At 35.4% G+C, this 12,645-nt stretch overlaps 1 protein-coding gene across 2 annotated transcripts in view; it reads left to right on the plus strand.

Annotated features, from left to right (window-relative positions):
* Positions 1-12,645, plus strand: part of CWF19L2 (CWF19 like cell cycle control factor 2) — a 90,257-nt gene that overhangs the window by 43,836 nt on the left and 33,776 nt on the right. For both annotated transcript variants that reach the window (XM_081155536.1, XM_081155537.1), the window contains exons 11-12: positions 5,857-5,973; positions 7,803-7,940. In XM_081155536.1, the coding sequence (XP_081011662.1) occupies positions 5,857-5,973; positions 7,803-7,940 (255 nt within the window). The remainder of the gene's footprint in view (positions 1-5,856; positions 5,974-7,802; positions 7,941-12,645) is intronic.

Consider the following 12,645-nt stretch of genomic DNA (forward strand, 5'->3'; position numbering starts at 1 on the left):
GTCAAAACTATGTTAGTGAGGGGTAAGAGTAGGCAGAGAGACACGAAGGATGGGAAAAACTTCCACTTAAGATAAGCTTGCATACCAGCATACCAGAAAACATTAGTTTTCCCTAAGAAAGATAGTAAAAATTATTGGGCTATAAATACTCATTTCCAGTAAATTTAAATGGTAGCGCAGTCTTAAAATGGTTTTAAAATTAATTATATTTAGTAGCTAAAGTTATGAGAACATAATATTCGTAAAAAAGAATAAGATATTACGAAATAAAACCAGGCCAAGGTAAAACAATAATAACTGGATATGAAAAAGAAACAATATTCTATGAATTTTAGGGATGAGATAGGATAAATCCTAAGCAGGACTCAAGTCAAAGAAAGAAAGAAAGAATTAAATGAAAGGTAACAAAATTAGAGCTAATATTTATTTATCACTTTTATACCTAGGCATTGTTCTAAATACCTGACATGTATTAATTTATTTGATCCCCAAAACACCTTGTTTATTTTGTTTATTTTACAGATGAGGAAATTGAGGTGATTGAATAACTTGCAAGATTATAGAGTGAGGCAGGATTGGAACATAGGCATTCTGCCTCTAGAGTTCACACCAGCACACTGTATTATTAGCCAATAATGACACAGAAGAGAGAAAATGTATCAAAGAGTAGATATGAGATATGATGATGGATAGATAAAAGCTGAAATTACTGAAATAGAAAACCAAAAATAAGTGGAAGTGATAAAAAACCATAATGAAGAGTTTGTGTGTTTTCTTTTGGGAAAAAAACCAACTGATTAAGGGTACAAAAATAGAAGACAAAAATGAACAGTATTAAGAATTGAAAAGAGGAGATATAACTAAAACTGCTATGAGTCCATCTGATGCTTTTATGGGTTAAGGTGCCTCTTTTGAGGAGGTGCTTCCTGTGAATATCTTTGTGTAAGTAAAAAAATAGCCTTGAATCAGGATCTACATCTCAGTGCATATAATGTAACTGGGTGTGCAGTCTGCTCACGGCTGGGCTGGGTACTTGTGTGCAGTGAACAACCTGCTCTATGTGGACATAATTAGACATGCAGTGGAGATTGTTCACAAATCAGGACAATGTTAAGAACAATAATAACTGCTTATTTCTTGAAATATTAAAAGATTAAAAATGGAAACAGAAGCTATCTGACTTTCAGTGATGACAAACTTGCAGAATACCAACTGCTGGTCAGGAAATCTGATCTAGTGGAAGACTTTCCTTTGTTCCCAGAATGCTAGAAAAGGCTTTCAAATAAATGTTTAGAATTTTTCATGCCAGCTTTGAATCAAAGCAGTATAGGTGTTTCCCTTTCCTTTTCTTTTTAATCGATGTGTTTCATACAAATAGTGCTAACAGGCCTACATCAAAGAGCAACAGTGCCTTGAGCCCTTTACAGACTTGATCCATCCTGGAGGCTGCTACTTTTAGTTCTTTGTGGTTTCTTCAGGCTTTTACTTCTCTGTTTCTAAGCAAAGTTGTCTCTTGATTCTGTAGTAGACACTGCTAAGCTAAATTATATTATGATTGCCTTTCTTTTATGTAAAAAATTTTGTTCTTAATTGGCGTTAATATTTGCTTTATTTATTTTTTTGGTTTGCTTTATTTTCTTTGGCCTGTGGCTCCTAATTTGTTGATCCTAATATAGATTCCTAAATAACCCCCATATTGTGTATTAATGTAGTAGCAAACATAGAACTTACTCATTATTTCTAGTCCTCTTAATGTTTATGTCTTGGGTACCCAAAGTGAGAAGACTTAGTGTCCTTCGTATTGGCATGCCTAAGGAACAGAAAGTAGAAAATCCGGGAGAAGAGGAAAGTAGAAGGGACAGTGGCTTAGCTATGGGAGCATAATCAATCTGTCTGAGGCATCACCTTGTTAATTCTAGTCATCAAGCATTTGTTGACTACCCACTGTTTTTTTAATGCTATGCTAGGTTTAGTAGATAACCAAGAAGTATATTGCTTGGTTTTTGGCCTAGAAAAGTGGCAGAGACATATAATTGTAAACAGATAAATAGTTACATAAAAGATTGTGTTCTAGCAATATAAACATGCCTAAAATTACTTAGGAAGTAAAATGTCAGTAAGTTAACGAAAAGTATGAAGAGCTAGAGAAAAGGTGAATTTGAAGAGGGCCTTAGTAGTTAAATTTGAAGGCCTGTACACTATATTAAGGTACTTGGCCTTTATTCCATTTCTAGTACAGTATTTGCCAGACTGTGATGTAGGATCAGAGGTTTGTTTGTTTTTTGTTTTGTTTTTTTAATTTTCCAGTTCATCATGGACTAACAGTTTTGTAAAACACAATAAAATTATAGAAAAATGAAACAAAGATATAAAATATAGGTCCAAATTTTATTTATATTAAACTAACATAAGATTACTCTTTAAGATTGTTGTGGAAATTTTTAAACACTGATTTTTGTGTTTAATTCACCCTGGCTGGTAATTCTCAGATTCACACTGGCCTGTGGACCACACTTGAGTGGTCTTGATTTCCTAGATGATATGGGGTCTTTGCAGGATTTCAGTAAAGAATGGCATGATTATATTTGTGTTTAACGTGATGAAGTGTTTGACAACATGAGTGATAATTAGGTTTCAGGCTGGAGGTCTGGAAACCAAGGAACCCTGGTGGAATCATTGAATGGTAGCTTGTAATGGAGGAGAAAGTGAAATTGACTTTCTTTATACTGATAATTCATATAGAAAATAATTCTTTCAAAAGGCTATAAGCTTATGGACAGGGACTAGATTTCTTTTAGTTACTACATAAGATAGGCACTTTTTTTTTGCTTTGTGCTTTTCTGTTTTTGTTTTAAATTTTATTTATCTTTATTGAAAGTATTGCATACGTCCCTTTCCTCCCCCATTGACCCACTCCACCCCACAGCCCCCCGCCAGGCCTACTGCACTATTGTCTGTGTCCATGGATTATGCATATATGCATATAAGTTCTTTGGTTAATGTCTCTCCTCTCCCCTTCCCTCTTAGCTTTGTCAGTCTGTTCCATGCTTCCATGTCTCTGGATCTATTTTGTTCGTCAGTTTATTTTGTTCATTAGATTCCACATATAAGTGAGATCATGTAATACTTGTTTTTCTCTGACTGGCTTATTTCGATTAGCATAGTACTCTCCAGGTCCCTCCATGCTGCCTCAAAAGATAAGAAATCCTTTTTTTTTCTTCTTTTTTTTTTACAGCTGCATAGTATTCCATGGTGTAAATGTACCACAGCTTTTTTATCCACTCATCTACTGATGGGCACGTGGGCTGTTTCCAAATCTTGACTATTGTAAATAATGCTGCTATGAACATAGGAGTGCATGTATTTTTTCTGATTGGTGTTTTGGGATTCTTAGGATATATTCCTAGAAATGGGATCAGTGGGTCAAATGGCAGTTCCTAAATTTTTAATTTTTTGAGGAAACTCTATACTGTTTTCCATAGTGGCTACACCAGTCTGCATTCCCACCAGCAGTGCACTAGGGTTCCCCTTTCTCCACACCCTCGCCAGCACTTGTTATTTGTTGATGGCAGCCATTCTCACAGGTATGAGGTGATACCTCATTGTCATTTTGATTTGCATCTCTCTGATGATTAGTCACGTTGAACATTTTTTCATGTCTCTTGGCCATCTGTATGTCCTATTTGGAGAAGTGTCTGTTCAAGTCCTTTGCCCATTTTTTAATTGGATTGCATGTCTCCCTTTTGTTAAGTTGTATGAGTTGTTTATATATTTTGGAAATTAACACCTTGTCAGATGTGCCATTGGCAAATATGTTCTCCCATACAGTGGGCTCCCTTTTCATTTTGTGGATGGTTTATTTTGCTGTGCAGAAGTTTTTTATTTTGATGTTCCATTTGTTTATTTTCTCCTTTGTGTCCCTTGCCCTAGGAGATATATTGGAAACATATTGCTACAAGAGATGTCTGAGATTTTTCTGCCTATGGTTTCTTCTAGAATTTTTATGGTTTCATGACCTACATTTAAGTCTTTTATCCATTTTGAGTTTAATCTTGTGTACAGTGTAAGTTGGTGGTCTAGTTTCATTTTTTTGCGTGTACCTGTCCAATTTTCCCAACACCATTTGTTGAAGAGACTGTCTTTACTCCATTGTATGCTCTTGCCTCCGTTGTCAAATATTAATTGAGTGTAATGGCTTGAGTCCATTTCTGGGTTCTCTGTTCTGTTCCACTGATCTATATGCCTGTTCTTGAGCTAGTACCAGGCTGTTTTGATTACAGTGGCTTTGTAGTATAACTTGATATTTGGTTTTGTGATTCTTCCTACTTTGTTCTTCTTTCTCAAGATTGCTGTGGCTATTCAGGGTCTTTTTGGTTCCATATAAATTTTTGGAGTGTTTGTACAGATCTGTGAAATATGCGGTTGGTATTTTAATAGAGATTACATTGAATCTATAGATTGCTTTTGGTAGTATGGACATTTTAATGACATTAATTCTTCTAAACCACAAACACAGTATATTCTTCCACTTGTTTATATCTTCCTCTATTTCTTTTTTCAATATCCTATGGTTTTCTGAGTAAAGGTCTTTAACCTTCTTGGTTAAGTTTATTCTAAGGTATCTTATTTTAGGCACTTTTAAAAATAATGAATGAATGAATGAATGGGTCAGAGAGGTAAGGCAGAACCAGGAAAGAAGAGTGTTTAAAATTGGACAAAGAAGACTTTTAGGCTGAGAATATAATAAGCAGAATCAAATGCTTTTCAATCAAGTTAGATTATAATTGGTAAGTATTTATTAGATTTAATAATTTGAACGTCCTTAGGAGATCAGCTTTAGCAATAAGATAAACTTAGAAACCAGATAATATCTCTATTATCCAATAAGAGTGAATAGAGATGCCCTTTAAAATAAAAAAGAAGAAAAAGAATGTAATCTTTATAATTTATTTAATATTGTATATGAATGTAAGATCAGAATTGGTACGTATTTTTTAAAATTATATTTCAACAGGGGAACTAAATCTTTATTGAATTGAATTTATTTTTAGTAATTGATTCTGATTTCGGAAGAAAATTGAAGTGTGAATAATTGGCTTGGTCTTGTTTCAAATTGATTTTTAATAAAGTAGTTGTCTAATATTCTTTATATAATTCTTTATTAGAGCGTTTCCAGTAGCATTCTCTTTTCATCATAGAATAAAGTTTACTCTTATTCTATACTATACCAGCCATGTATGTATTTGGCTAAAAATATGTTAAAAAAAAAAGATTATGGAATGAATGTGTGTGAGATATAACTTCTCAAGATTCAGAGAAGTGAAAAGTGCTTCCAAACTGTTAATGGAAAAAGAATAGAAGTTGTGTGGAGTATCATTGTGTGTGGAGTAGCCTATTTAATAGTTGTGTAGAGTGGCTAATTTAACAAGTTTGTTTTGTCATTTAGTTGCTTTATTTCTGATAATCAAGTTTCCGTAGAATCTTTTTAAATTGGAGAAACATCAGTTAGATATGATCTCTGCATAAGTGATAGACACTCTCATACAGTGTCTGTTTGAATACTGGTTCTTGGTCATCTTTTAATATTGTCTAGATGAAAACTTTATTTGAAGTTGGCTTCTGTGATTGCTTTAAAAACAATAAAATAAACTTTGGATATTTTTCCCCACCTTTTTCCTGAAAAGATTATGATCATTTTATATTATAGTGGGTAATGAAGTCCAGGAGACTTGAGATAATTCGTTATATTATGTGAAAGCTAGGATCACTTTTATGCTTTTATATCCTTGTTATGAAATATAAGCATTCAGTACTCTTCTCAATAATGTCTGAAATTATCTCTCAATCTCCCCATAGAGTGAAGACCGGCAAGAAGTGATTCTTGTCAGAACAGATCAATCTGGGAGAGTCTGGCCTGTGAACACACCAGGGAAACCTCTGGAACCTAAAGGAGGAAGAAGGCCGAGGCAGATGGTATGTTGCACATTCATATATTTTCTAAATTCAGAATTCCTTTTTCCTCCTTGGGACTTCCTTTGTATCAGACTACTTCAAAATATTTTCTGAAATGTTGCTGTGTAATGCAAATATTAGAAGGCAGTAAATTATGTTACTACTTTTATTCTTAGTTATATCCCTTTGTCTTTTATAAAATGGAATCTGATTCAATTACAGTTTTCAAATAACTGTGAACATTGTTAAAGGTGATTTTAATTTTAGTGTATATTTCTTTGATGATGTTTCTAGTTTCTTTTTATGTACTTACTGTAGCTTTTAGGGAAAACCTTGGTCTCCTAGACCTGCTATTTGTGTTAGCTAATTTGAGACCTGGTGCTGGAATGTCCATCTACAATAATGTCTTAATTATGTAGTTGCTGTGATCCTTTATAAACATAATTTTCTTTTCCATCTTTGAGCTCTAGCAATTAGTTTTAGCACTACATTGAGGCTCTGGAGATGGCAAAAACAATGTATCTAGTTTTTCCAAATTAGTTAAAAAACACACAAAATTTGTAAAATCTGCCTGGCTGGGCGAGGCTCAGCAGTTGAGCATCGACCTAGGATCCAGGAGATCACAGTTCGATTCCCGGTCAAGACACATGCCCGGGCTGCAGGCTCGATCCCCAGTAGGGGGCGTGCAGGAGGCAGCCAATCTGTGACGACTCTTTCATCATTGATGTTTCTATCTCTCTCTCTCCCTCTGAAATCAATAAAGATATATTTTAAAAAAAAATTGTAAAATCATACGAGTGGTGATTAGGTCCACAAAAGATTAATCTATTCAGAATTTTTCTGTCAGATGTTTATTATTTGCTTGTTGAGTGCCTATGCTGCTAGAGATAGTAATGAACTCATTCAGCAAATAGGCCTGGACTGGGGGTTTGGAGGGCAGATGCGGCAGGAGAATAGTCAAGGTTTGAATTATATGAAATGACAGAACTGGCTAGGAATTCATTGACACATCATTGCCAGACGGCATTGAGGGCTCTTTTTGAGTTGCGTGCTGCCAAGCCACCTGGGTGTAGGAATAAAGAGGATGGACACACATTCAGGATTGAGGTTTGCTTTTTGAGCATAATAAAAGGATAACAGAGCGGGAAAGTAAGGACCTGGAGCCAGAGAGTGATCAAAGCCATGGAATATGAGCTTTAAGCTAGTAACACAGGAATAGTTAGGAAAATATATTGGGAATGTGGTTCCAAAGATTTCAAAGAAGTTAAAGAGCAGGTTTTATTTGTATAAGGGAATGTGCGAATAGTAATGGGAGGATTTGATTTGGGAGGAAATAAATAGCACTTTTATTTTTCACATGCTGGTATGGAACCAACTCATAGGAAAACTCAGGACTGATTTAGGTAAGAATTAGAATATCAGCTTTGTTTCTGATAGAGCTGTTTGAAGTGGGATTGCTAATACTTCATCTCTGTTTCCAATATGCTCACTTGATCTCTGGATAATTGCAGACTTCCCTCCATAGGGATAGGGAATTATTACTACAAGGAGGAGAAGACCAGAGAGGAGAGAAGGGATAAAACAATTCTGCCTTTTCCTCCAAACTCAGAAATCAGATAAGTCATGCCTCCATCCCTGGGGAAGAGGAAAGGAAAGGAGCAGAAACTCAGGGAGTGTTATTCTAATGGAAATTCTTCCACATGGAAGCAAGTAGAATAGGGATTAGTTGGAAGGAAAGATTGTGATACATAGTGGAATTTGTATATTTAATACCAGACTTACAGATAATTTGTTAAAATACTTGAGAAACTTATGTTTTCACTGAATTAATAATGTTCATTTTGTCATAGGCTTCCACCCATGAGGAAAAAGAAAGGGTCAGATACTTTCATGATGATGATAATTTAAGTCTAAATGATTTAGTCAAGAATGAGAAGATGGGAACAGCAGAAAATCAAAACAAACTTTTTATGAGAATGGCATCTAAGGTAAGATGTATTCCTAGGATACCTTTTAATTTTGAGAAGCTGGTTACTCAATCTAGTAGTGACCTACTTTTCAGACAGAGCTGGTTCTTTCTAATCTTGATTTATTTTATTAAATTCAAACCTGTGTAAGACATATTAGGAACATGCATTTGGGGATTGATTTGATTGGAAAGTGTATATGTAGGATTTAGTTTGTTCTTAATTAATAAACTCTGGTTTAGTTTTTTAACATATTCCATGAAAATGTTAATTATATATTTGATTTATTATTTAAGGGACAGTTTTACGCCAGCCTTTAATGTTGAGAGTGTGCTGCTAGTTAGATTACAGTCTGTTTTATCTTAATGTTCCTCCAGTTCTTCATAATTATGCCAGAGGAGTATATTTGACGTAATATGTTATGGACTATAGAGAAGACATCTTGGAATAATCTTGTCTATGTATATGAAAATTTTATATTTATATGAAAATGTACATTAATGCATAATTATGGGTAGTAGAATGAAGTTTTGCTTCAAATAGCATTTTTGTTGCAATCTTCCATTAAATCCTTACCAAGCACTACCATTAAAAATGTTTATAAAAGAGAAGCATATAGCCTTGGCTGGGTGGCTCAGTTGGTTGGAGCATCGTCCCAAGTACCAAAAGGCCGCTGGTTCAGTTTCCAATCAGGGCACATTCCTAGTTTGTGGGTTTGCTCCCGAATGATTGATGTTTCTCTGTCACATCGATGTTTCTTTCTCTGTCCCTCTTCCTTCCCCTCTCTCTAAAAAATCAGCAAAATCGTATTCTCTGGTGAGGATTTAAAAGAGAGAGAGAGATAAGTATTTAAATATCGGGGTTTGACCCCACTAGAAAAATTCAGCTCACTGCTGTATTTGTAAATAAGTCTATGGTTGTTTACATTCTGTAATGGCCAGGTTAAATAGTTGTGACAGACACTGTAATACCCTACAAAGCTGGTAATATTTACTATCTGGTCCTTTACAGAAAAAAATATGCCCATCCCTGCTTTATGATACCTGTGTTTACTTTGTGATGGTATAAGTTTGAAATAGGTATCTGAAGGATGGGAGGGAGACTTTGTACTGTACCTTTTCAGACTTTTAAAAAAGCTATGTGAACATATTACCTGGTGAAAAAAATTAACTTAATGAAACTGGAGTAACAGTAACCAAGGTATCTGAGTGTGTATGTGTCTGTGGGGGGAATCAAACAAGCTTGGGTTTAAATAGAAGTGATCATTCTTCCCATCACCAAGAATTGTATGGGATCTTAAATTTAACCCTTTAGGATCATTTTACTTCTCTTTATTTTGGGGGAAATACTAGAAATTGCCTAGGGTCTGGAAATTCAGTGCAGAAAGAAGGACATATTTTTATGAAAGTGTCCTGCTCAGAAATGGGACAGTTTACTTTAGGTGGAAGTCTGAGTTAAGTACAGTTTTAGTAATCTTATCATAGTCCATTTAGGTTTATACACAAGATAAAACAAACAAACCTGGATAAAAATTGCAATAGGCATTTCTTGATTCAACAGTTGTTTATTGAACATCTAATTTGTGCTGGATACCATCCTAAGTGCTGCGTGTAGAGACGTGATCAAGTCAGAGTCCTCCCCTCAAGTGGATGACACAGAAAATGAACAAATACATGATACAAAAGAAATAATATGTCACAATATAGAAAATATTTCTTAGGGAATAAGGCAAAATAGAAGGAGACAGGGTGGTATTTTCAGTAGAGTGTTGAAGGAAGGCCTCTCAGAGGTGATGTTTCAGCTGACTCTGAACAAAGGAGTGGCCCATGTGAAAATCTAGGGGAAGAATATTCATGCAGAAGACACAGGAAATGGGAAGGATCCTACAGACCATGGTGTAAGAACTTTTGTTTTTGTTTAAATGATGGGAAGCCATTGGAAGGTTTTTACTGCAACAATGTCACGATCTGGTTTATGTTTTATCGTTGTCCCATAGTTCTTGTATTTTCTGTTCTTTTTTTTTTTCAGTCTTTGTTTTCTTTCTGCTTTTCAGTTGTGGAGGTTTCTGTTGTCCTGTCCACAAGGTCAGTGATTCTTTCCTCAGCTGTGTCCAGTTTACTGATAAACCTATCAGAGGCATACTTCATTTCTGTTACAGCATTGTTTCATCTCTAACATTTGTTTTTGGTTCTCTTAGAATTTCTCTCTCTCTCTCTGTTTACATTACCCATCGGTTCTTGGTGAGCTTGTGCCCCGGGACTGTGAGCTTCACCAGTACTTCTCAGTGTTAGAGGAGGCTGGAGTTGGGTGCTTCCCTTCCTGCATGTAGGTTAGGCTCTGACAAAACCCCAGCAGGCTAAGCGTCAGTAAAGTAGTTTCTACTGAGGGCAGGCCTTGTTAAGAACAGAATGTTCTGGTGTATTTCAGAATGGTTTCTTTTCCCCTGAAAGCAGGAGAGGAATTTTTTCTAATCATTACTGTGAGAACCTGGTAGAGCTCCTAGAGGTAAAAATTAACAAAAGCATGGGGTGGAGGGCCCTATGACTGGGTTCTCCTGGCAGTTTTTAACTCTCAGACTTGTCCATGCTGAGCCTCCAGCAGTTAGTTACAGTTTAGGTTTTCCTGCCCTGGCTCTGGTTCCTGCAGAACCACTGGTTTCTGCACAGGTGATTTGGGATTCTTTGTACCCACTTTCCTGTCTCTCCAATTTTGGGATGGCCACTTCCTGATGGATCTGAGAAGAGCTGTTGATTTTTCAGGTTGGTCAGCTTTGTACTTGTTGTTGGGACAGAGTGGTTACTTCTTGGCCCATTAAATGCCAAGCTGGAAACTGTTGGTTTAAGTTTTGAAAAGCTTTTCTGGCTGCTCTTTTGAGAAGGTCATGTAGAGGGTCAACAGTGGAGGCAGGGAGATTACTTAGGAGGCAGTAGAGGCAGGGAGATTACATAGAACCTTGGATTAGGGCAGTAAATTGGTGAAAAGTGTTAGGATTTGGGACATTGCTGGTGCCATTTATTTAAATAGAAAAACTACAGGGGGGCAGATTTTGCAGAAGATAGGAGATCAAGAATACTATTGTGTACATGTAAAGTATGAAATTTCCATTAGACATTCACATGGTGGCTGTGGAGTGACTTCCTGGGGAGGTTGGGGGAGACATTGGTTCCTCCATATAGGTTTGGATACTATTAACATTTAAATGTATTTAAACCCATGGGACTTAAGAAATTATTAATGAGGAGAGTCTGAAGACTGAGCCCTGGAGCACTGTCTGGAAGAGGAAGAAAGGGATTTAAAAATGAGATGGAGAAAGGAGGTAGGGAGAAGGAAAGCTGAGGGTGTGGTGTCTCAGAAGCCAGAGAGAACAGGACGGTTTTGAATAACTCTTACCTGCTTTTGAGAGGCAAAAGGCATCCATATTGGAAAAGAAGAAATAACATTTTCTTTGCTGATGATATAATCTTATATATAGGAAATCCTAAAGATTCTACCAAAAAGCTGTTGGAACTAATAAATGATTGAATACAATTTCAGAACACAAACTCGACATGCAAAAGTTGGTTGCAATTATATGCACTAATAATGAACTATCTGAAAAAGAAATAAAGAAAACAGTTCCATTTACAATAATATGAAGAACAGTAAAATACTTAGAAATAAATTTAACCAAGGAGGTGAAAGATCTGTATGCTGAAAACTATGACATTGATAAATGAAATTGAAGACAGAATAAATAGAAAGATATCCTATGTGCATGGTGTGGAAAAATTATTACTGGTAAAATTTCCAAACTACCCAATTCTGTCTAGATGTTGAATGCAGTTCCTATCAAAATTCCATTGGCATTTTTCACAGAAATAGTAAAAAGAATTCTAAAATTGTATGAAACCACAGGATTGAGAGACTAGAAGTAAATACATATGGCACATATATGGTCAATTAATATTTGACAGTGGAGCCAAAAATACTGAGTGGCGAAAGGATGATCTCTTCAACAAATGGTCTTGGAAAACTGGATATCCACATGCAAAAGAATGAAACTGGATATCTGTCTTACACTTATCACAAAAATTAACTTGAAATGGATTATGGGCTTAAATGAAAGATCTGAAACTAAAATTCTTAGAAGAAGACATAGGGCAAAAACTCCTTGATATCAGTGTGGCAGTGAATTTTTCTGACACTAAAGCATAAGCAGCAAAACCAAAAATCATATTAGGTAATTTCTTAGAGAAAAGGCTAAACTTTTTTTTTAATATGCAAAGTCATGCCTGTCCCTTCCTTAAATACGGGAGAGCTAATGGAGTTACAGATTACTATAGAAGAAATGTTGGTTTGGCATTGTGATTTTTTGTTCATCGTGGCTAATAATTAACCATAGCATAGAGTAGCCATTTGTTTTGTGTGTTTAATAATTAAGATCAGCTCTGCTAAAAATTTGAAATAATGCTAAAAATTATAAAAACTAATTATTTGGAATATTGACCATTTCTATTAATACTGTGCTAATTCCTTCACTTTAAAAAGTTTATGCATGAATGTAACTGTTACTGCATTTTTAGAGGTAGTATTATCATTGGTGTATAGTTTAAAGATGTTAAATATTTTCTTGAAGAGACCACTAGGGTAGAAGTTTGCACACTTTTTCTCTAAAGGGCTGGATAGTAAATATTTTCAGCTTTCTGTTGCAACTACAAGCTCTGCTGTTGTGGCACAAAAAAGTAGC

The sequence above is a fragment of the Miniopterus schreibersii genome, assembly GCF_964146895.1.
Source record: "Miniopterus schreibersii genome assembly, chromosome: 12".
Classification (NCBI taxonomy): Eukaryota; Metazoa; Chordata; class Mammalia; order Chiroptera; family Miniopteridae; genus Miniopterus; species Miniopterus schreibersii.